The sequence below is a fragment of the Eptatretus burgeri genome, chromosome 18 (assembly GCF_056783735.1).
Source record: "Eptatretus burgeri isolate ZD-2024b chromosome 18, Ebu_testis_v1, whole genome shotgun sequence".
NCBI lineage: Eukaryota > Metazoa > Chordata > Myxini > Myxiniformes > Myxinidae > Eptatretus > Eptatretus burgeri.
In genome coordinates, this window is record NC_140978.1 from 7,047,802 (window position 1) to 7,071,729 (window position 23,928).

General features: G+C 41.9%; 1 protein-coding gene across 1 annotated transcript in view; it reads left to right on the forward strand.

Annotated features, from left to right (window-relative positions):
* The window catches only part of LOC147008526 (serine/threonine-protein phosphatase 2A catalytic subunit alpha isoform), a 47,679-nt gene extending 24,643 nt beyond the window's left edge, over positions 1-23,036 (forward strand). Inside the window, exons 4-7 of the mRNA XM_085864241.1 lie at positions 14,032-14,121; positions 14,684-14,845; positions 15,061-15,179; positions 22,565-23,036. Of these exons, the coding sequence (XP_085720367.1) occupies positions 14,032-14,121; positions 14,684-14,845; positions 15,061-15,179; positions 22,565-22,637 (444 nt within the window). The 3' untranslated portion in view covers positions 22,638-23,036. The remainder of the gene's footprint in view (positions 1-14,031; positions 14,122-14,683; positions 14,846-15,060; positions 15,180-22,564) is intronic.
* The last annotated feature ends 892 nt before the right edge of the window (positions 23,037-23,928 follow it).

The following is a 23,928-nucleotide window of genomic DNA, read 5'->3' on the forward strand; positions in this document are numbered from 1 at the left end:
TTGGGGAAAAATAATTTGTCTGTCTGTTTAATGGTTTTTGCTGCCGTGTTTGGGACCTCTGATGCCAACTTGCCTTTTCACTTTATCTGCCAGCTGTGCACCTTTGTCTCAACTGCTATTGGTAATTGCAGGTCATCTTGGTAGAAGTAAACTAGTTCACTGATGACTTCTTTGTCAACTGTCCCAAACGAGCAGATCACAGACAGGATGAAGTGCAGCTCCTACGTGGCCCATCTGGTATGCTCAGTAAAGTGGGTCTCGTTCTACGAGCAAGTGGTCGACTAGCGGAATGGTCAGGTTGCATTTGAAGTATTCTTCTGCTGTGTGTGCGGGGGTGTGTTGGTACAGTACCGCATCCGTCCAGCATTATGGGGAATGGTCGGCATCACTCCCACATCTTCAGCCAGTTTACTGCCTCTGTGAACCACTCTTCATTGAAGGTTCGGACATCCTGAAGACTGTTGGTGACAGTCAATCTGCCAATATGCCTTGACCATGTGAACACCTCTACCCTGCAAACCAACTGACAAAGTCTTGCTGGAAGCCATAATGTGATGGGTTGTCACCAACGCAGTGATGAATTGGAATTGTCAGTCCCAAGTGGGAAAATCTTGCGTCTTTCAGGGTGTCTTGGTTCCAGTTGTGCACATTGTCTCCATAAATTTCCTCCAGGCATCACACCACGGGCAGGTAAGCATACGAAATACCTCAAATTCGTCATGACGTTCTACCCACTATGTCCGACACATCTCTTTCAACTTTACGCGGCTCTAGTTGGTATACGAGTGAGACAACTGCTCATCTATCACTTTCTCCAGTGCAACCTGTCGCTTTGGAGAGTTATTAAAGAATCTCGCAACACCATACACCAAGTTCATCATGTTTTGCACGATCCGAATGCTGAGGCTCTTCACCAAACATAGATTCGGGATGTGTGAGGCACAGTGACTAGCCTTGGGGTACAATTTGAGGATTCGGCTGGACACCTCTTTCACTTTGCCTGCCATAGCACCAGCACCATCATAAGCCTGACCTCTGCAGTATTCCATGTTGAGTCCCCAGGCCTCTTGTATCATCTGCAATATGGCGTTTGCGAGTGTCTCTCCATCTGTCCCTTCGTCACAAGCCACGAATGCCATGAACTCTTCTCGAATGTCATTTCTGTCCACAAATCTGATGACAGACATTTGCTCCTTGTTTGCTGCATCAGCAACGTTGTCAGCCGATATGGCGAAAAATACGGCCTCACAAATCTCTGCCAACAGATTAGCTCTAATGTGGTCCCCACACACCTTATCGGTTTGTTCTGAGTAGTCTTTGATCTGTATGTGCAGTTCTTGCTTGATGTTTTAAAGTGTTGCTCCAACACTTTGTCCCTTGCATCCACCCAAATTGCAGTTGCGCTTGGAAGTTTCTTGGGTTGCAATGTTCATCATTCAAGCACTTTGTCATCCCAGTGGCCTCAGAGAGGGATATTCTGTCATGCACAGAAGACTGTCTTGAGAATGGACATAAGCTTGTCTCTATTCTCTGCAACACGAACAGCTGCTGCCTTGTTTAGCTGTCTGTTGACGGGTTATTTTTTTGTTCTCCATCATTGCTTTGAATTTAAGTGCGTCCACCATTGCGTCTTTGTGTAACTTCTTTGCGTCCCACCCTACCGATCCGATGTGCTGCCCCAGCTTCGCTGATTTGTTTAGTCATGTGAATGGACTATTGACAAATGTGCCAAGCTGATCGCGATTCTTGGCAAAGAGGACACAGTACTTGCACAGGCCACCTTGCAATGACTGTGAATAGACAAGGCCATTATACTTCTGTTACCAGTTTGTTTGAAATGATCGGTTCTTATTGTCCATTTTCATTTTGGGAAGTTGGCGTTGCAACTTGGGGGTGAATGGCTGTAAGAGTAAATTGTTCTTGCGGTCACCTGTGAGGCTCTTCGTGTCCTTGTAATAATTTCCTCAGTCAGTGGCAGAGGTATCGTTAGAGGAGAGTCACCAGGTATGGACAGGCATGATGGTGCTGGGGTGATTTAGCCTCCAGGGCTGAAAAAGATGACACCTGGGATTTGGAATGTTGCGTACAACTTGAATCTGTAGCATGTGGCTCATTTGCCTTCTTGTTAGCGGTTTTTTTTTTTTTTTTTTTTTTTTTTTTGTCCAAAGTGGTAGCTGACCTGCAATATGCAGAAATCGATGCACGTCTTGCTTTGAGGAAGCAATTTTTGTTTATAATTACACTATTCAACACATTAAGTGGAAACTGCTTTTGTTTGTGATCGATGATTTGTAAATGATAGATGTATGGATGTTCTGATTATTTACATTTGTTAACTAGAAGGGCACTCGGTGGAGCGCATACCTCCGCCACGCAATGCCTGATCCACAAGAACAAATCCGGCCCATTACATTTTTGAAATATCGTGCTGTACAGTACTATATCGTTTTTAGCCCTATCTCTCAATGATGAAGAATCACTCAAAAATTCCAGTATTGGATCCAGGTCTTCACCAAAATCGAATTGATTCATTTTTGCCACACACCCAACCTGTCCACCAAGTTTCATGTGAATCCATCCACAACTTTTTGAGATTGTGCTATATTAGTTTAACCCTATCTCTCAACGGTGACAAATCACTTGAATTATCAGATCCGGATTCGGATCTTCACCGAAATTGAATAAATTCTACGTCACAATCCCAACATATCCACCAAGTTTCATCCGAATCGGTCCACAACTTTTTGAGATATCGTGCTATATATCATTTTTTTGCCCCATCTCTCAATGGTGAAGAATCACTGAAAAAATAATATTAACCGGATCCGGGTCTTCACCAAAATCGAATCAGTTCGTCCTTGTCACACACCCAACCTGTGCACAAAATTTCATCCGGATCCGGCCACAACTTTTTGAGATATCCTGTACAAAAACAAACAAAGGGGTGAAAACATAACCTCCTTCACCTGCAGTGGTAGAGGTAAAAAGAAGATATCTGTAAGAAGGGGCCTATAGTTAGAACTGTAGTTGTATGTGTACTCATTTACTTGCTGGCAGTTTACATTAACTTTTGAATTGCTATACAATTACTGTTATGGTGTATTGTACTGCAGTACGGTTTGTCAGTAACTGAAGTGATTTCAGATTCATCTTTTGCAATCCTTATTAAAATATAAAAATAAAAATAAAATTCACTTTTAACTATACGCCTCCCGTAACCACGTGTTTCTGCTGGAATTGCTTCTCCCCTCTGTGTTTGCCAATCCAAATTCACCATTCACCTCATGATTTTTCTTCAACCTTTCCTTTGCCTAATCTTCTGCAATTTTTATCTAATAATAATAGAAACGGTCTCTTGGAATGCTTGAACTTCCTTTTTCACACGTGTGGTTCTCATTACTGTATCATAATTCACGAGTCTTTTTCTATTTCAACAGACTGCTCATAATTTGACCTTTCCTTCATCCCTTGTCTAAAAAATCCAACTGTTACAACGTTTCTTCTCTCCATTCTCTTACTTCGCCTTTATTGCATACCTCAAGAAATGACTTCAGTCGCATTTGAAGTAAAAATAAAAAAACAGTTTGCTGTGCTTGTTCGTTTTCCATCATTCGTCCTTTTTTTCCAACTTCAGTGCCATTTCATCCCTCTCACCCCTCCCTCTCAAAGCAATTGACACACTCTTCCCCCTCCAAGCTTCCCTCTCACCTTTCTCAACCCCTCCTCCCCCCCTCAACTTTCTCCCTCAACTCTCCACACTCGCCCTTCTCCCTCAACTCGCCCTTCTCCCTCAACTCGCCCTTCTCCCTCAACTCGCCCTTCTCCCTCAACTCGCCCTTCTCCCTCAACTCGCCCTTCTCCCTCAACTCGCCCTTCTCCCTCAACTCGCCCTTCTCCCTCAACTCGCCCTTCTCCCCACTCACCCTTCTCCCTCAACTCTCCCCACTCACCCTCCTACCTCCAATCACTCTCCTCACTCCCCCTTCTCAAAGTTGCCCCCCCCGTCACATCCACAAAGCTGCCTTCCTCCCCTGCCCTAACTTCTCCATCTCATCACTCTACCTCCTCAAATCCTCAACTGCCTTCTGCCCGCTCTCTTATTATTCCACACTGTACCTCGATCCAGCACCACAGAGCCTTTTCTCCTCTTCATCCGGCCCTCTCCCCTTGCGCTTTTGCAATCCCCCACACTTTTTCAACAACTCTCCTTGCCTCCTTCCCCCCCCCTCCCTCATCCTCTCTCCCCTCCCTATTCCTCAACAGTATGGACCTCAAACATCTGGGGCTTTTGCTCATACCTGACAGATCTTTTCATACAGGTTTCAACTGACAAACCAGACATAATCTGCCTAACAGCAACTTTCCTCCTGCAAGACGTCTCCGACTCCCGAGTATCTCTCCCTGGTTACTCTCTCCTCCGCCGGTATGACAGGCCTGGACCTCGTCCTGGTGGAGGAGTTGCTCTCTTCATCAAATACTCTATTCCTCACTCTCCATGCACTGCCCTCACTCGCCCACACCCCCACATCTGGCTACGGCTTCTCCTCTACTCTCACCTCATGTTTATATGTGTGTTGTACCGTCCACCAAACAGTGATGACTCCATTTACACCTCACTCTCCAAAAACATGGACCAACTTCTATCCTCTCATCCGAACTCTCTCTTCCTCGCATGTGGTGACTTCAATTGTCATCATGCCAGTTGGCTCGGTGTGGGTACCTCTCTCACCTGCCATGGCACTTCAACAAAAGACTTCTGTGACTCATTGGGACTGACTCAATCGGTCAACTTCCCGACCCGGATCTCAACCAATGGTGCTCCATCTCTTCTGGATCTAATTTTGACAAATTTCCCTGAAAATATCTGCTGTTCTTCCATCCGCTCCAATTGGTTCTTCTGACCACGTCCTTGTCAAAGTGGACATCTCTCTGGCTATTATCAGAGAACCACCTCGGCACCGTCGAGTCTGGCATTTCACTCAGGCTGACTGGCAGGGTCTTCAAGCAGCCATCAAACTTTTAGTCTGGTCTCCAATCGCTACTTTCTCCAACATCAACTCATCCTGGGAATTCTTTCAAAGAAACTTGCTCTCTCTTTCATGCACAGATTTATCCCCTCTCGTCTTCAGTTGTCCTACCCTTCCTCCCGCCATTGGTTCATTGAAGCTTGTGGTGAGGCAGTTGTCCTGAAACAACTTGCCTTTGCCTCATGGAAAGCAAATCCAACTGAGGGTAATCTCATTTCCTTCCATAAAGCTTGGAATATAGTGTGTCTACCCTCAGGAGAGCCAGAAAACGTCTTTCTAATCTCAAGTCTGAACTCTCAAACCTCTCTCCCTCCTCCAAATCCTGGTGGTGTCTAATCAAATCTGTTTCTGATGTATGTTCCCCCTCCATCCCCACCCCCCCTTACCTCCAATGGCTGCACTGCTGACACCGCACTTGAAAAGGCTGAATTCCTCAACTCCGTGTTTGCATATAAATCTTGTCTGAAACGCATCAGTTTCTGTACCCACCTTACTCAGTCGCACCCAGCTGTCCATGGACTCTGTGTCCTTTTCTTCTGACAAAGTGGAGAGCTTGCTGTCAAACCTCGTCTCAGATTCTGCAACCAGTCCACACGGCATCGGCCCACGTGTCCGAAAAACCTGCTCCTCTGCTATTGCTCACCCTCTCTCAGTTCTATTCACCCTCTCATTTGTTCAAGGTCATCTGCCATCTGCTTGGAAATCAGCAAGCATTACTGCCCTACATGAAGAAAGGTGCAAAAAGGAGATCCCTGCAGCTACAGACCAGTCAGTGTGCTCCCAATAATCTGCAAGGTTATGGAATCCATCATTGCTTCAGACATTCAATCCTTTCTCTTCTCCAAAGGCTTGATTTCTGATCTTCAATTTGGTTTCAGACCAGGTTGCTCTACCCTGGATATGCTGCTTCTGCTCTCCCAACAATGGATGGAGTTACTCAATGCCAGACATGAATTCAGAGCCATATCGCGAGACATTCGACGCAGTCTGGCACCCTGCCCTGCTCACCAAACTCTCTTCCGATGGTATCCAAGGCCATCTCTACTCATGGCTCGCAGATTTCCTCTCCTGTCACAGCCAATATGGGGCCCTAAATGGAGTTCTCTCATCCCCTCTTCCTGTCCAGGCTGGAGTTTCTCAAGGCAGCATTCTGGGCCCTGTTCTTTTTCTGGTTTTCATCAATGATCTCTCCGACTCTCTGGAAATCCTCTTTACCTCTTTGCTGATGGCTCCACCCTCTGCCGTACCATCTGTCATCCCTCACACGGGCAAGCAGCAGCTTCTTCACTCTGCAGATCTGGATGAAATCACAAGCTGGTCCAACACGTGGAAGATGTCTTTCAATCCGGACAAATCTCACACCCTCACTGTCTCTCGGAAAGGACCGTTTTGAACCCCCCCCCCCCCATCTACTTTCTCAACAATCCTCTTGAAGAATTCCTTTCATTCAAGCTTCTGGGTCTGACTATCTGCCATGATCTTTCCTGGGAAAGCCACATTTCCAACCTGGACTTCAAAGCCAGTCGCCAACTGAGAATCCTCCATCGTGCAAAGTCCTTACTCAGCCCACCTAAGCTCTTGACCACATACAAAGCTTTTGTCCACAGCCTGATGGAGTACTGCTCTCCCCTCTGAGCTGGTGCTCCTACTTCACCTTTTTCGGCTTCACGCTGTGGAAACCTAGGCGTTTTGGATCATTAGGATCTCCTGCGGTGAGGGTGAGTCTTTGGGCCTCTCACTATTTCACCGCATGCAGTTCGGTGGTCTCTCTGCCTTCTACAGTCTTCTCTCTTGTCTCCCCCCCCCCCCGCTTTGTCTGTCTCCCCCCCCTCATATTCCCACTGGGCGCTCAAGGTCTGCTTGCAACCTCCTTCTGGTAAAACTACCCGAATCACTTCTCACCTTCATGCTTTCATTCCTCTTTTTTTCCCCACATTTGGAATAAACTCCCACACTCTGTTCAATCCCACTCTTCCCACCAGGTCTTTAAAACAGTTGTTCACCACCACCTATCTTCCCCCATCAAAAACTACGATCTTTTCTACCCCCGTTAATCCACCCCAAACCCACCTCCTTCAAATTCCCTGCCTTCCTTGCTGAAAGTTCCCTGTCGTGTAAGGTCCTGAAAGCCCTGTGGTGTCCATCTTGTTTACCCCGTGTTCCCACCCCATCCCTCTCCCTTCCACAGATCTCCTAATGTTTCTGTTCCGCACTGTTTTGTCCTTCCCTCTCCTGAGCCTCTTGTCTCATGCCCCCTTGTTGTGCGTTGTGTGTTCGTTCTCATACGAGCCTCGACAGTGTATCCAAAAAAAAAAAAAGAATCTAATTGCAGTGGTCTCGAGATAATTACTCCCTGATACCCAAGTTCAAACTATGGTTGGTTACAGTTGCAGTTGCAATTGCAGTAGTCTGCAGAGAAATACTATAGTTAAGGGATGCTATTTTTGCCTGGTGAATTGCAAATGAGTGACGTCGAGGAAAAACTGGTTGATATATTCAGAGCTGGCAGTGTGCGACCATAAATTTACATTCTCCACAGGAAAATTTGGGAATATTGAGCCACTTGATGAAAAGGCCTCAGGCCTGTCACAAACTGATTCTAAAGAAAAGCTGAAGATTTTGAAATCTTTGCGATGGATCTTTACAACAACAATATAGATACACAAAATGTTTCTGATACAAATCGATGAAAATATCCAATGGACAGGCACAAAATGGGGTGAAATGACCCCGAGCACGAAACCGAAAATTGCCATTGTGGATCATCAGATCATTAATTATAATAATGGACGATGTAGCCACTGAAACTTTGAATTACCTGGTGAAATAGTTCAGTGTTGCACTGCGATTTGCTGTAGGACACGATCCCGAAAATGTTTCCTTTCTCTTCGGAGACATAACTAAACACCGAGTCGTGGGATGAATACAGAACCAGCGGCGAAAATATCGTGGCTCGGATCGATTGCTGAGTGAAAGGAAAAGACGTGCGATTGTCGATTGTGCAGTGACATCTCGCATGATGATCATGTGACATAATTGTCAGGGTGGAGGGGAGGGGGGTTCACGTGCAACCGGTGAGCCCCCCCCCTCCCGGATCCACCCATTGGGATTGCGGGGAAACTGGTGGATAAACAAAGGAATAAATAAATATATGATTGCTGTTGACAATAATATTGAGAGGAGTGTGAGGTAAGTGGAGGATGATGAGGGATAAGAGTTGAAGCACTTTGTTTTTGGCTTTGCCGCTGAATGTGCCGGAGGTATCCGGTTTTCGGGATGTCCATGATCAATTTTTGTGACCGTAATAACTTATGAACCGCTGAAGGGATTTTTTTTTTTTTGTATACATTGTCGAGGCTCGTGTGAGAGCTAACACACAACGCACAGCAAGGGGGGCATGAGACAAGAGGGGTAGGAGTGGGAAGGACAAAACAGTGGGGAACAGAGGCATGAGGAGATCTGTGGAAGGGAGAGGGATGGGGTGGGGAACATGGGGAATACAAGATGGACGTGACAGGGACTTTCAGGAAGGAAAGGAGGGAATTTGAATCAGGTGGGCTTGGGTGGATTATCGGGGGTAGAAAAGATCGAGGATTTGGATGGGGAATGATAAGAGGTGGTGGTGAACAGCTGTTTTGAAGGCCTGGAGGGAAGAATGGGATTGAATAGAGTGAGGGAGTTTATTCCAAAGGCGGGAAAAAAGAGGAATGAAAGAGTGAAGGTGAGCAGTGATAGGTGATTTTTGTAGTTTTACCAGAAGGGGGTTGTTGGCGGACATTGAGCGCCCTGCGGAAATGTGGTGGGGACAACAATGTACAAGTTTTGAGCAAACTTGGCACAACTATGTACTCTAATTCAATGATGAACTGATTAAACTTTGTGTTCAAAAGGTCAAAGGCCTAAGGTTCAGTACCCTTTAATTGAAAATGGGTTACTGCAATAATTTGTGAATTGCTTGAGAGATTTCAACAATACTTGATGTATTTGTGGACTGCAATACAAAGATGAACCGATTCAATTTTCGATTGAACAAATCAAAAGTCATATGCCCTTTGAAAATCATTTTGTTGACCATAACTTGAGTTGGAGGTATCTCATCTCAGAGAGGGAGATAGCTATTCAGAGATTGTTTACAAGCACTGTGCACAAGATCAAGAAAATCTATTGTGGGATTGGATCAATGCGACAAAACACAGGAAGAAAATGATAGCGCGTACCTCTGCCAGGCTGAACAGTTTACATTTTGTATCCCACTGATGGGCTGAATCTGGACCAAAATATAATTTGCTTGTTATTGTCCATCTGACCAACTCATCCAAGTTTTGTCATAAATCAATCCACAACTTTTTGAGATATCACACTATACGTCGTTTTTGGTCACATTTCTCAATGGTGAAGAATCGCTGATAAAATTATCGTATCCGGATCTTCACCAAAATCGAATCGATTCATCCTTGTCACCCACCCAACATGTTCACCAAATTTTGTCCGAATCCGTTTGCAGCTTTTTGCGATATCCTATTCGCAGACAGACTGGTGACAACATAACTTCTGTCCACTTTGGTGGAGGTGGCGAAGGTAATGACAAGTTCTACGAGATTGTCTGGAATGATATCTTTAGTTTTAGGGGAGTCTCTTGGTGCAGAACTTGCACATCTAGTCCCTAGGTGAAGAAAATTGGAACTGAAACAGACTCTTTGGACAGACAAGTAATTTGATATATATATATATATATATATATATATATATATATATATATATATATATATATATATATATATATATATATATATATATATATATATATATATATATATATATATTTTTTTTTGTACCAGAAATTTTCAAGCTTGATTTGAGTGCAAGAGATTGGCAGACTCAACAAGAGTTAATTTTGCTGGGAGGGGTTTAGAGGCATTGAAGAATGTTCTACAACACATGATTGTTACATCTCCATCTGTTGCTTTGTTGTTTGCCTTTTCTTTAAAAAAAATTTTTACAAAAAAGAAAGAGAAAAGGCTTTTTCATGAGCACAATGTCAAAGGATGAGTCGACGACTTTCATTGTGGTAGAAGAAAACTGGCAGACAAGGAATGATGGATAATTTTTATTTTAATGTGAAAGGCTCCAGTCATGGACCGAGTCCTCATTGAGGCCAGGCCTTAAATAATATAACTGCATCGATATAAAAGTGACGAAAGAGAGAATAGTCTAAGTTTTTGAGGAAGTTAAAAAAAAATTGTTGAAAAGGGGAAGGTCATAACTGTTTGGAAAGACATGAGAAGGTAAAGAGTTCCAGAGTTTGGCAGTGAAGTGGAAGAAACAAACATAGTTTGGTTGATTTGACATTGAACAAATGGTTGAATCGATATATTTTCAATTTGTGTGGCCACTCGATGCTGATTATTTAATATTGATAGTAATTTATCTCACAAGGAATTTCAATGCAGGAGGAGGTCATTAGGCCCATCAAGCCGATACAATGATTGCCAACTTGTGGTTGTTTGTCCATGTGCTCTCTTTTATTATTATTATTATTATTATTATTTTTTAAATACTGTACATCAAGCAAGCAAGTAAGCAGCACATACCATTTTTTATTTACCGGTAGTCCACTCAACTAGGGAGGGTTTGAACCGCTGACCTCCCAGACTCTACAACATATGCTCCAGCCATTACACCATTGAGTCTGGTTGAAACTTTCCCATAACAGGAATCAAACTTTGTTCACTTTGTTTGTCCATGTTTGTCATTGTCCTTTCTTTTTACTGTTAGCATTGTAATGAAACCCTTTCCAGAGAAGATTCTGCTCCTGATCATGGCTGCAGAAGCACCAAGTTGGTGATGTCGATGGTGTTGAATTGCTAAATATGGTGACCAAGCATGTGCCAACTTGTGGAAGAGTTGTGTTGCAAAGTGTAAATTTAGCATGGTGCTCATGGAAAATTAAATGCACAGATGAACATGATGATCATTAACCTCTCTTAACTCCTTTGTGTCATTAAGGGTTGACAAATGGGGGTAGTATGCCAACTTGACAAACTTGTGTACATCCAGGTGGTTATTCCTGGGTTGTGAGTGAGGGGTAGGGGAGAATTGGTTTGTTTGGATGGAAGAGTCAAGTGGATTTGAACTCATGTTCCATGCCAAAGCTTGGTATAGCCAAAATGTTTGTATTGTGATACAGAAGGCTGTAGTATGTAAGATGTGTGATTATTCAAAGTACAAAAATGCTGAGCAACATTCTTTTTCATTTGTTTGTTACCTTAATCACATGTGGCAAAGACTTGAGTTGCAATATCGCCTCCTTGTGGTGTCATTGCAACAAAAATATTGCAGTTCAATATGACCATGCCAAACTCGTACTGTAATACGTATTCTTTCAAAACAACATCACACTGTGTGTAAAGATTATGATGAGGCTATGCACCCCTACCTGTCACTTTTGAAACTTTCAAGTGATACCTGTGTCGGAAAAGGGTTCATGGCCTCATGAGGGGGTAGAATATTTTCAGTCTTCAAGCTGTTACAGTGGAAAAAAAAAATTCTGATGTCTGAACAAAACTCTGGAACTGAGAATGCTGTGAGATGTGGTGATACCATCTCTGACTTATTTCCAGTTGTTACTGGAGTTCATCAGGGGTGTGGACTGGCTCCCACACTTTTCAGCGCTTTTATGGACTGGATTTTGGGGAGGATATCAGAGTGATCAAGCTGTGGTGTGTCATTTGGGATTGTCAAGATCTCTGACCTTGATTTCACAGATGATGCAGTCATCTTTGCGGAGACTTTAGATATCCTTTTGGGGCCCCTCGAGGTGCTGAATGAGGAGTCAGAGCCACTGGGATTACGGGATTCCTGGGTCAAAACTAAGATCCAGGCTTTCAATGATGTCTTGGATGCTGCTATCTTGTCTGTACCCGTTTGTGGTGAGGATGTTGAGGTCACGGAGAGCTTCACTTATCTTGACCGTGATATTCATGTCTCTGCTGGCTGTGAGCCAGAGGTCGGTAGACGTCTGTCGGGCATCGGGAGTCATGGATCATGGATTCATCTGTGCAGGACGACGAAAGTCCGAGTCTTCAAGTCCTTGGTGCTTCCAGTTTTGCTCTATGGATGTGAGACTTGGACTCTGATTAGGGATCTGAGATGGAGGCTTAATTCCTTTGGTACCAGGTCAGTACCTGTGGAAAGTGGACGCAGCGATGCACATGCTCCTGTTCCTGACCTGACCTGATAAATATGCCCAACGTTCATTGAAGGAGGAATAAGAAGATGTCCTGCCAACTTCAACTGCTCCAGAAGAGGTTTCTTTTTAGTTAAATACTTGGTGACCCATGAACCGGTTGGGTTCCTGCTGTGACGGCGGTTGATGAAAAAAAAAAAAAAATCATTTCAAGAAAAAAAAAGATAGCTCCAGCGAACTATACCGCTGAGGTTGTTTGCATGATCAAATTCTCCCGGTGTATCTGACTGAATCGGGAATTGATTTTTTTTTTTTCGTTACCTGATTTGAACGAAACTTGATACTGCACACCGCAGGCGAATGATGAATAAGGTGGCCTAAAATTTTTTGCTGTATTTCGGGAATATATATATATATTAAAAAAAAAAAAATAAATAAATAAAAAAAAAAAAAAAAAATATATATATATATATATATATATATATATATATATATATATATATATATATATATATATATATATATATATATATATATATATACATACATACATATACACACACGCACACACACACAAGATGAGAGTTTTAGTAATATACTCGACGACCCGCGAACCTGTTGGGTTTCTGTTGTGACAGCGGTTGATAAAATAAATCATTTCAAAATAAAAAGATAGCTCCAGCGAACTATACTGCTGAGGTTGTTTGCATTGATCAAATTCTCCCAAAGAGTACTTGACTGAATCAGGAATTGATTTTTAAATAATTTTTTCGTTGCCCGATTTTAACGAAACGATGCTGCACACGGTAGGAGAATGGTGAGTAAGGTGGCACTAAAATATTTGCGCTGTCATGTACCATTTTGTCTGTATTTCAGGAACATACATACATACAAGATGAGAGTTTTAGTCATTATATATATATATATATATATATATATATGTATATGTATATATGTGTATATATATATATATATGTGTATATATATATATATATATATATATATATATATATATATATATATATATATATATATATATATATATATATATATATATATATGTATATATATATGTACTTGAATATATCTGTCATTAATCAAAAAGGGTAATATCAAAGGTATAAAGCAAAATATAATACCCGAAGTGGTGACGTTGGCAATGCATCCATCCTCCCTCGTTCCATTAATTCTTATCAGAAAAATTGCTTTGATTTTCATCATACCAAAGCTTTGATTTTCCACCAAAGGTGGACAGAGGTCGTTTTCACCCCTATTTGTCTGGTTGTCTGTCTTTGGCTGGTGAGCATGATATATCAAAAAGTTATGGACGGATTTGGATCGAACTTAGTGGACAGGTTGAGTGTGTGACGGGGATGAAATGAATTATTTGATATTTGTGAAGTACCGGATCTGAATAATAGAATTTTTAAAGTGATTCTTCACCAATGAGAGATGGGGCCAAAAACGACAGATAACATATCTCAAAAATTTATGGAGAAAAACAAGCTGATTAGATTTTGGTGTAGATCCGACCTCTCGGTGGGATACAAAACATTAACTGTTCAGCCTGGCGGAGGTGTGCACTATATCGAGTGTTGTTCTGTTTCTTGTTGCAATGCCCTTTTCCATATCAGACTTTGGAAGACAGACTTTAATCAGCAATAAAGCATTGATTGTAGTTAAGTGGTTTCATCTCCTCTCTCTGTCTCTCTGTCTCTCTGTCTCTCTGTCTCTCTGTCTCTCTGTCTCTCTGTCTCTCTGTCTCTCTGTCTCTCTGTCTCTGTCTCTGTCTTTGTCTCTCTCTCTCTCTCTCCACAGATATTTTGCCTTCATGGTGGGCTCTCGCCATCCATAGACACACTGGATCACATCCGAGCTCTGGATCGCCTGCAAGAGGTTCCACACGAGGTGACCCACCATTCCTTATTCATTTTATTCATTATTTATTTCAAGTGGCAAGTGGAGGAAAAGGGATGAACTAATGGCCATTCAGAAGGAACTCTTGTAACAAAGAATGGGAATAAGAGTCAACCACAGTGAGTGGATTAGCCTCACATGTAGACTACACCAGGTGAGGCAGGTCAATTGTGCCATCCCTGAAGATCATTAGAGCCTGCTGAGTTTCTAACAACAATACATTTGTGATGTGGAAGTTCAGAGCCTAGCTTGACTTCATGAAGATTAGAATCCAAATCCTGAATATAGCCTCCAACAGGATTTGAACCAACAACCTCTCAGATTCTAGTGCATTGCCACCACTGTTGCCACACTTGCTGTATTCTTTGTTGGCCAAAGTAGCATTGTTTGTTTGTCCTTTTAATTCTGTTTGTTGTATTTCTACTGCCTGCTGCTGAGTGTGAGATTAAGGGTTGCCTGTTGTGCATTCAACCAGAACAGGTTTCCTTTTGTGTTCTGATCTTATCGAGATTGCATGTTGAGATGATTTTGCACTGAACCTTGCTCTCCCCAGGGCCCAATGTGTGACCTGCTGTGGTCAGACCCCGATGATCGTGGTGGATGGGGGATCTCACCGCGTGGTGCCGGTTACACATTTGGCCAGGATATATCTGAGACTTTCAATCACAGCAATGGGCTTACACTGGTTTCTCGTGCACATCAGCTGGTTATGGAGGTAAGCAAAGTCGCGCACTTGTTGTGTAGAGATAATTTAAAGTCCTTCTTTGTTTCCTTTTTGCTAAAAAAATTACGATGGCATTTTGGGCTCTCCGATGATCTTTTGTAAAGAACATCTCGGTCAAGGTGAATGCTTAAAAAAAAAAAAAAAAATTGTTGAAATGAGATATTCTGACATGCCAGTATGAGAAAAATTGCTGTTGTCCTCTCTAGGGATACAATTGGTGCCACGATCGTAATGTGGTGACTATTTTCAGTGCTCCAAACTACTGCTACCGTTGTGGGAACCAGGCTTCCATTATGGAGTTGGATGACACTCTGAAATACTCCTTGTAAGTATCGGTATGCCTTGCATGGGGTCATATGAACAAGGGTTTTTTTAGGGTACCATTAGCCTTGTAGGTTGTGGTACCCAATTGTTTGTTCAGATTATTTATTATTCTTTGTCCCATTTTGGTCTTTTCTTTTTTTTGCTTTCGACAATTTCTTCAAACGTGTTTTCTCAGCAACGACTTGTCCGATTGACACGAAATTTTAACCATAGTTGCAACGACTCATGCAGAATTTTTTTAATGATAATTATGATGTCATAGGTCACGTGGGGTGGCAGCCAACTTGGAAAAACAAAAAAAATTGGATGTTTTCTCCTCTGGAACTGCTTGCTGGAAAAATTTGAAGCATGGCTCATTGTGAAGACCTCAACTCGGGGTATAAGTGGTGTTAACCGTGACCTCATCGGTGAAGTGGTATCCCAGTGAAAATTCTACATCTATAACGCTGCATCCCATCAGTATGAAAATTTCTGAGGTTCATCTCGGGAAAGATGTGAACCCCCAAAAAATTGTCATCCGTCACGTGGTTTGGCAGCCATAGTGGTTTTTTTCAAAAAGGAAAAATTCTTCCTCTCCAGAACCACTTTAGAGATTGAAGTGACACTGCACATAAATGATCAGCTTGACATGCTGAATACATTTTGATAACTGATATAATAGGTCACATGGTCTAGCAGCCATCTTGGATTTACCCAAAAATCTTCTCCAGAACGGCTGGACAGATTGAGGGGAAACTTCAGACGTGTTCCCCATGAGTTGGGGATACTATGGTGATGAATAATTGATAGGTCACGTGGTTCAGTGGCCATATTGGATTGAAGAAAAATATTAAATAATGTTTTCTCTGGAACTGCTTATCTGATCGAAGCAAAATTTACCAAATATAATTTACCACCATTGCTACATACAATGTGAAAATGATGACATCATGGGTCACATAGTGTGGCAGCCATATTGGACAGAAAAATGGACCTTATCCGATCAAAACGAAACTTCACACACGTTATCCTCTACACAATCATGGGCAGAGTGCAAATTTTTGATGCCATAGGTCACGTGGTTTGACAGCCATGTTTATTTGAAAACCGACACTCTCAAACGCGTTTTCTCTGCAGCGGCTTAACGCATCAATATAAATCGCATCACATTACATGGAGCAATGGGGAGTGCGTCATAACTGCAAAGTTTTGAATCGATTGCTACAGCGGTTTCCAAATTTATTTTATTTTATTTTTTTACCACGAAACCATTGTGGCTGCCAAACCACGGATTGATGACGTCATTGTTAAATAAAATATATGATGATGTCATTGCAAGGAAGGCACATCATAACTTATTCGGTTTCAGACATTATTTTATCATACCCAAGAAATCATATCTCATATGCTGCATAGAGGTAGGTGTGTGTGTCTGTGTCTGTGTGTCTGTCTATCTGTCTCAAAAGCGCCACCCATTCTGCAGGACACGTTTCCCTCGTCGGCAGATGTCACAAGCACTGCCATTTAGCTAGGCCACACCTTTCCCTCCAGCCGCCCAGAAATGCTGGCTATATTTTTCATTTCACATCGCTCAATATGTTTATGAAGGCCTCATGTACCGTACATTTGAAGACTCAACAACCCGTCTTCTATTATAAAATGAAGCTACCATTTTGAGGAAAGAAATGGACAATTTGATTACACCTCAAACGAGGCAATGCATGTTTTGTTTCCAATGATTGTGGCATTGGTCTAATTATACACTGCCCAATGAAAGTGCGTTAATTTTGATATTATGCAGAGGAAAGAAAATTGTGGTCTTTCTTTAAAAAAATACTTTTCGTTTTTGCCCGACATTTGAAAGCTTATAAACCATGGGTGAAACTTTCGGTTTTAACGGAAATCCGTATTTTTCTAACGACCCATACGGTGGTTTCTGTATGTTCGTCATCAGAAAAGCATGCCACAATTATAGGGAATTGAGGTGCTATTCCGATATGCTCTTTTGTTTCTTAAACCACTTAATTTGGATGGGGTGAAATGCTCACGCATTATGACCACGATTATGTGAATTACTCCCATGGTAGTTTTTATTATGAGCTGTTTTGTAGAAGTTAGCCGGGTACAAAAGTTTGCCAGCATGTTACTGTACCATGATTAGATGTCCGCCAGGCAGGAGACTGTGTGTGTACTTCGGTGTTGCGTGTTCGCCTTTCCTCGCCGGCCGATTTGTCTGTACTGGTTATCACGTTGAAAGGCATTTATATTTGTTTACATTACAAGTGTTTGTTAGCAATTTATTTTGCTATATTGATGGTGTAGTATCAATCGGTGATTGGAATGAAAATATCGAGATCATGCTTAAAGAAGAATGAGGAAATTATAAAAGGGAGTGGGGGAAAAGGAAAAGCCAGGGACCTTGGGTTTCCCCGATCGGAATGGAAGGTTGTGACGTTCATTCATACCTCGTGGGCGATTTCTAATAGCTGGAGAAGACCGCTTGAGTTATCACCGAGACAGGGCTTATGATTTCTTCTTCAGTAGAATTCTTCTTCAACCGTCTCACAACAGGTCGAGGATAACTTGCATGCCATTACGATCTGTAGCGGCATCATTTTGCCTTTCTTGTTATAACATGTAAATATTCTCGAACTCGTGTTGATTGGGGTTTTTCCCAAACCAGGCTCAACCGTAATAGAGATGAGAGGGTTGTTCGGTCACGGGTGGAATAAAGGATTGACTTGGATTCCGAACGCCTCAGATGTCTTTTCCTTCCACGCTAAAGATCCACCTGCTTGGCATTTTGGGCGCGAACGACAAAGCACAGAAAGAGAAGAGGGTGCAAGACTAGAAAGGTGGAGAAAGAAGAGAAAGAGAGCACTGACCTGTCTGTGATAGGCTCATAGTTTCAGCGTGGGAGATTGATTCTAAGCTCCGTCGACCATCGGACTCCATTTTTTTATTTTGAATTTTTTTTTCATAAACGCAGGTTCCAAAAGTACGTAGTCTACAGACAATAGTCGATGACCATTAATTGTAGCTGGCAGGCGAATGCTCGGCCAGCTAGCTCAGTAAATATTGTGATCGCGCAGGACTGGCCTATGAGTTCATGCTATAAAGCACGTTCTTTGTTTGATAGAGCCGTCATTCTGGCAATGATTGGTGGATATCACGAGAGGGACATAAAAATTGAATGAATTGAATTCTCTTCATCCTGCTCTCAAGTTCACAACGGAATTGGAATGTACTAATTGCTTACCCTTTCTGGACGTCCTTGTAGAGAGGTCTGCACCGTCGTTTACTTCGTCCATCTCCAGAAAGCCCACTTTCACTGGCCAGTATATACTCGATGGGACTCTTTTTGTTCAACGAGATACAAGATCGGTTTGATCAATGTATTAGTGAGTCGAGCTAAGAGGATATGTTCCAATTCCAAGCTTCATACAGAGATGGACACGATTGCCGCATCCTCAGTGAGAATGGATATGCTGAGTATATCATCAGGAAGTTTATGCACAAATTCCTCACTGCGAAAGATGAACGGAAGATGGGTCCTGAAAAGTGCCCAGTCGACATCAAGATTCCTTGGAAAGGGAAAATGTCGCAAAGATATGAGGAACAAATCAAAAGATGCATCTCAAACACTTATCTGGCTGTTCGTCCAAGAGTGATTTTCACCTCGACGTCTGATTCCTGCAGTTAAGAAGGATGTTCTGCCTGCCTCAAAACTTAGCAAAATCATTAATGAGTTCAAGTGCCGATGTGATACTCGGTATGTTGGCAGAACTATCCAGACTCTGAATGACAGAATCAAACAGCATGTCCCTTTGTCCATCAGGAAAAACACAATTGGTACATGAATACAGCCTGTACGTGCTTGTGGGAAGGTCCCAACATCGTGTGCATCTGCTATTGGACAGCATTTGATTGAGAATGCAAACTGTGCTTAACATTATAATGTGGATGCATTCAAGATATTGAGTAGAGGACGAAGTATAATGCATCTCTGAATACTAGAAGCGACATTTATCTATTCCATGGACTCCATGTTATGTTGGCAAAAAGAGTTTGTCCACTCGCTTTGCTTATTTGTGCAAAGAAGAAGAGTAACACCAACTTGTCTCATCACGGCTGGTTATGAAGAAGATTTTACAACAACCTCAGCGGCTCCGCCTCAGACTCTGCAACCTCCAATTGGAGAGCTGAACACTGAACAGGCTCCTCCCACCTAGACCATTGGGAGGTGACGATGACTCATCAGTAGAGAACGTCCAATCAGAATTGACTTTGTTGATAGGTGTCTATTAGACTTCTGCATTATTACTCATTCACTTTGTGCTAATTTCACCTGAAGAGAGCACAATGAAAAGCTCTGTGGTTTTCTTTTTCTGATGATGTCCTTCAAAATATCTCTGTTTATGTATATATTAAATACAATTGTGATGAAACTTTACCACAATGTTCATCACCATGCATGCACCAAAGTTTGTTCATGGCTTTTAAAAAATCAGGCCCTACAGGGGTTGCCCCCCAAAATATGTGTTTGCTTTCTTCTCAGGAACTACACACACAATTCCGATGAAACTTGACCACAACCTTCATCACCTGTGATGTACCAAAGTTTGGTCATGGCATTAAAAAAAAATCCATTGGTGTTTACTTTCTTCATTACATATTTTGTGGGTCATCCATGCCTACCAGTGGTTCCCTGGTTATCTTATCCAGCTGCTATCAGGTGAGCACCTATAGGTATTGCCCTTATGTTTCACATTTCAAAGGTGGGCTGACAGTATTCTGGGCACTGAGCAAGAGGCTCATTTCACATGCAGTGTTATGTAACATGTTAACTAAAAGGAAAACGTTAAGTTCTGCTTCTCCAGCATATGATACCAAAAACAAGTGAAATCCTTCAATACAGCACGTGTGGTGAAGCAAATGAGTACACTAATGTTAAAATATGCAATTTATGCTTTTTTCAGTTGAAAAACAATTAAAAAGCGTACTTAATATTTGAAATGTAAAAATCTTGTTATTATTGTGATAAGCACCTTTATATATAACAGAAGGAATGAAATCGTTCGATACAGCGTGGCAGGGGGCCGCAAAAGAATGATGTAAAAAAATAATATTCATAAAGTTAATGTACAGACAAACAAATGATGAGTAAAATGTAAGATTTGCTGATGAAAAGATGAAAGCAAAGCGAAAATATTTGTTGAGCAAAACATTGAAACATAGTGGTTACACCAACTACATAATATTAGTTATATTGTTATTATTTAAAATATAGACTAACACATTTTGAATTTAAGCATATTTAATTTTTGCATATTTTGAATGTACAGTACAAAGTTATGAAAATAATTCAAGATGTCCCTGGTTGAATGAACCACTTATCATTTGCCACCAATATCTGCCATAATTGTAAGTAAATTTCAACTACTAATGCATGACGAAACACTTGTTTATGGCTAATGTTAAAGAGAATGATGGCATAAGAAGAACTTAGCTTTCAGCTTTCGGCACTAAATGCCATGGTGGGCGGAAATGACGTCTTTCATTCGTTCGTATATGAGAGGGGAGCGTTTCTTGGTTGTTTTCCGTCAAGCAGTAAATTCAATGGTTTTCATATATATATATATATATATATATATATATATATATATATATATATATATATATATATATATATATATATATATATATATATATATATATATATATATATATATATACACACACACACACACATACACACACACACACACACACACACACACACACACACACACACACACACACACACACACACACACACACACACACACACACACACACACACACACACACACACACACACACACACACACACACACACACACACACACACACATACACACATACACACATACACACATACACACATACACACATACACACATACACACATACACACATACACACCACATTAGTTTCACAAATTTCCATTGAAATATTCAGGTATTTCCGTCAATTGTCGCCATTTCCGTCTCGGTTACGCACTGCCATCTACCGGATGGCCGTCATTGGCTGTCACTTGAGGCGCGTGGGCGGGGGGGGGGGGGAGACACCAGAGACATGGTAGACACCGGGGACATTTCAAACTCGGTGCAATTGTATACCAGTGCACGCGCTGTAATAAACTGTCTTTCATTTGACAAGGCAGAGAGACCAATCTTTCTCAAAACAAATCTGGGCTTTGTGGACTTTAAATAAATGTATAAATTCATAAACATGGTATTTTCCTTATTTTGAACGATGTGAACATGGGTAACAAGGTAATGGTTGGTCTCCCCCTTCTGCTGAGCTTGCTGAATCACCGGGTGAGTAGCCCCCACTCATGCGCTGATACCACCATTTATAACGCTGAGTCAACAGCCGATCAATTTACTTTCTGCATGAATGATTGTTCGAAACAGAATCCCTTTGTAACCTGGGGACTCCCTGGAGTGTATTTTATACAACACCTGCTTTTCACACGACCAGACAAGTATGAAACAGATTTTAAAGTTTTTTTTTTTTTTTTTTTCGGTCTACCGATATATCGGACCCTAGGGGACTCCAGTAATCTTGAAGGTCTTTGTTTCCACGACATTAAGCTCAACAAAGGGAGGCAGGGATTTTATCCCATTGGGGAGAACAGTCCACAAGCTGTGGATGAAGACCTTGTAGGTGGATAGGAGTTGCCAAGGAAGGACTTTGTATGACTGAGGATGTCCATTTGGCAGCTAGCTTTGGAGGCCAAAGGCCAAACTTTGAAATGTGGCTTGCCCAAGAATGATAATGGCTGATTGTGAGACTCAGGAATTTGAGTGAACTTCATGAGTATTGGTGAGAGTGTATATGAGGGTTTGCCATGTTAGGTGTGTTTTTTAAGAAAAAGTGAGATTTGTTGGGATTGAAAGACATGTTCCTCATGTTTGACGAGCTTGTGATTTTTGTTAAAGTCGGAAGAGAGGCAGGCATCAGCCTCTTCCCTATCTGAAGGGTGAGGGATGTCACTGCAGAGGGTGGAGTTATCAACAAAGAGATAAAGTGGATTTTCCAGAGAGATCATTGATGAAGATCAGGAATAGGACTGGGCCCAGAACACTGCCTTGGGGCACTCCAGCCTTGACTGAAGATATTAAAGGATTCCGTTGCGAGCCACACATTGGTTACGAGGGTTATCTCTCCTAACTCCTCTCCACCACTGCCCCTCCCTTCCCCCCTCCCCTTCCTTCCATCCTTAATTTTCTCAATTTAGGATCTCCCTTTCCCATCCTGCATATATAATGAATTGACAACTATTCTTATCCTTGTATTTGTTGGCTTGTACAATGTAGTTGACCGCTTGGAAGTAAACAAAGTTTATCCCGTGCTGTGCAGTTTGCAGTTTGATCCTGCGCCACGTCGTGGAGAGCCTCACGTCACTCGGCGTACTCCAGACTACTTTCTGTAGGGGTTGACTACCTGGAAAAGAATAAATAAATATAATGGTGACCTACGACCTCGTCAACCTATTATCGTCCGAGATTGTTGTTCCTTCATACCAAGCTTTGACTCCTATATGAGCCCTTTAAACACCCGGTTTCCATTCCCAACCCCTTCTCCTTCCCTAATGGATCCCCAAGGTTTTAAAGTGCACCATATGGCTACAAAATGAAACGTTTGCCTTGGATTATCAAGATTCACACTGCAAGCAAGTTTTGCTTTGATCCGCCATTGGTCGTGTCAATTATTGAATCACTTGGAAAAATGTTATTTTGCATTAACAATCTAGCATTCATAAGTCGGTGTTCAAATTTGGTGATCAACATTGTAATGAGGCACATTTGCAATAAACATTTCTCAAAATGTCTTTGAAAAGGTTGGGGGGGGGGAGGGATGTGGGTGCACTGGTTAAATAGTGATGCAATAACAATTCACAACTGTATCCTTTTTAACCCTTGACAATTTTATTTTCATTAGGTTGCTGAGTAAACAGATATTGTAAAATGTTAATTTTCATCCTGAGGTCTGCTACCACATAACTTGCATTCCCAGAGCAGTATTACCGGCTGATTCTTATGTCATCACATCACCTACAGCCCTGCCTGGCTTCTGGTATTCCAGGATAGAAATGTCATTATTTAGCATGCGTTTCAGGTCTGTACAGTGTTGGTTAGTTTGTGCTTTTAGCAGGTGCAGCCATTGCATTGGCCTTTTAGGATGTGACAACCATGCTTACAGTAGCATTAACTGCTGCAGGGTTGCCATGGCGAGTACAATTTCCTTTGCATTCTCCAAGGAAAGTTTTGAGAGGAAATGACATTAAAATTCTGCACAAAAAAAATCTGATTCTCTTCAACCTGCCCGTGTTGCCTGAAAAGCTTTCTTGTCTGCTTGTTACGGACTCTACTTTATTTCTATTTTAAACTCTACCATCTCATCACGATCCTCACTGGAGACATTGCAGATGCTCGTGGTTTGCACGGATTGACCAAATGATACGTTCCAGGTTGGGCCAGTGTACGGAGAAAAGTTTGATCTCTTCTCCACTCGTTTTTTGGAATGGTCCCATGCTGTGTACACCAGATCGTTCAGCAATTCCACTGTGTGCTTTCTATTGTATGTGTATGTTTCTAATGCTTATGTACATTGAAGTTTTCATCTCTTCCACTTTTGTTTGCATTTGTATCGATCACCATTGCTTTACTTGCTCTTTAACCACACCTTGCTTGGCTCTCCCTCCACACCTGTTCTCTGTTAAT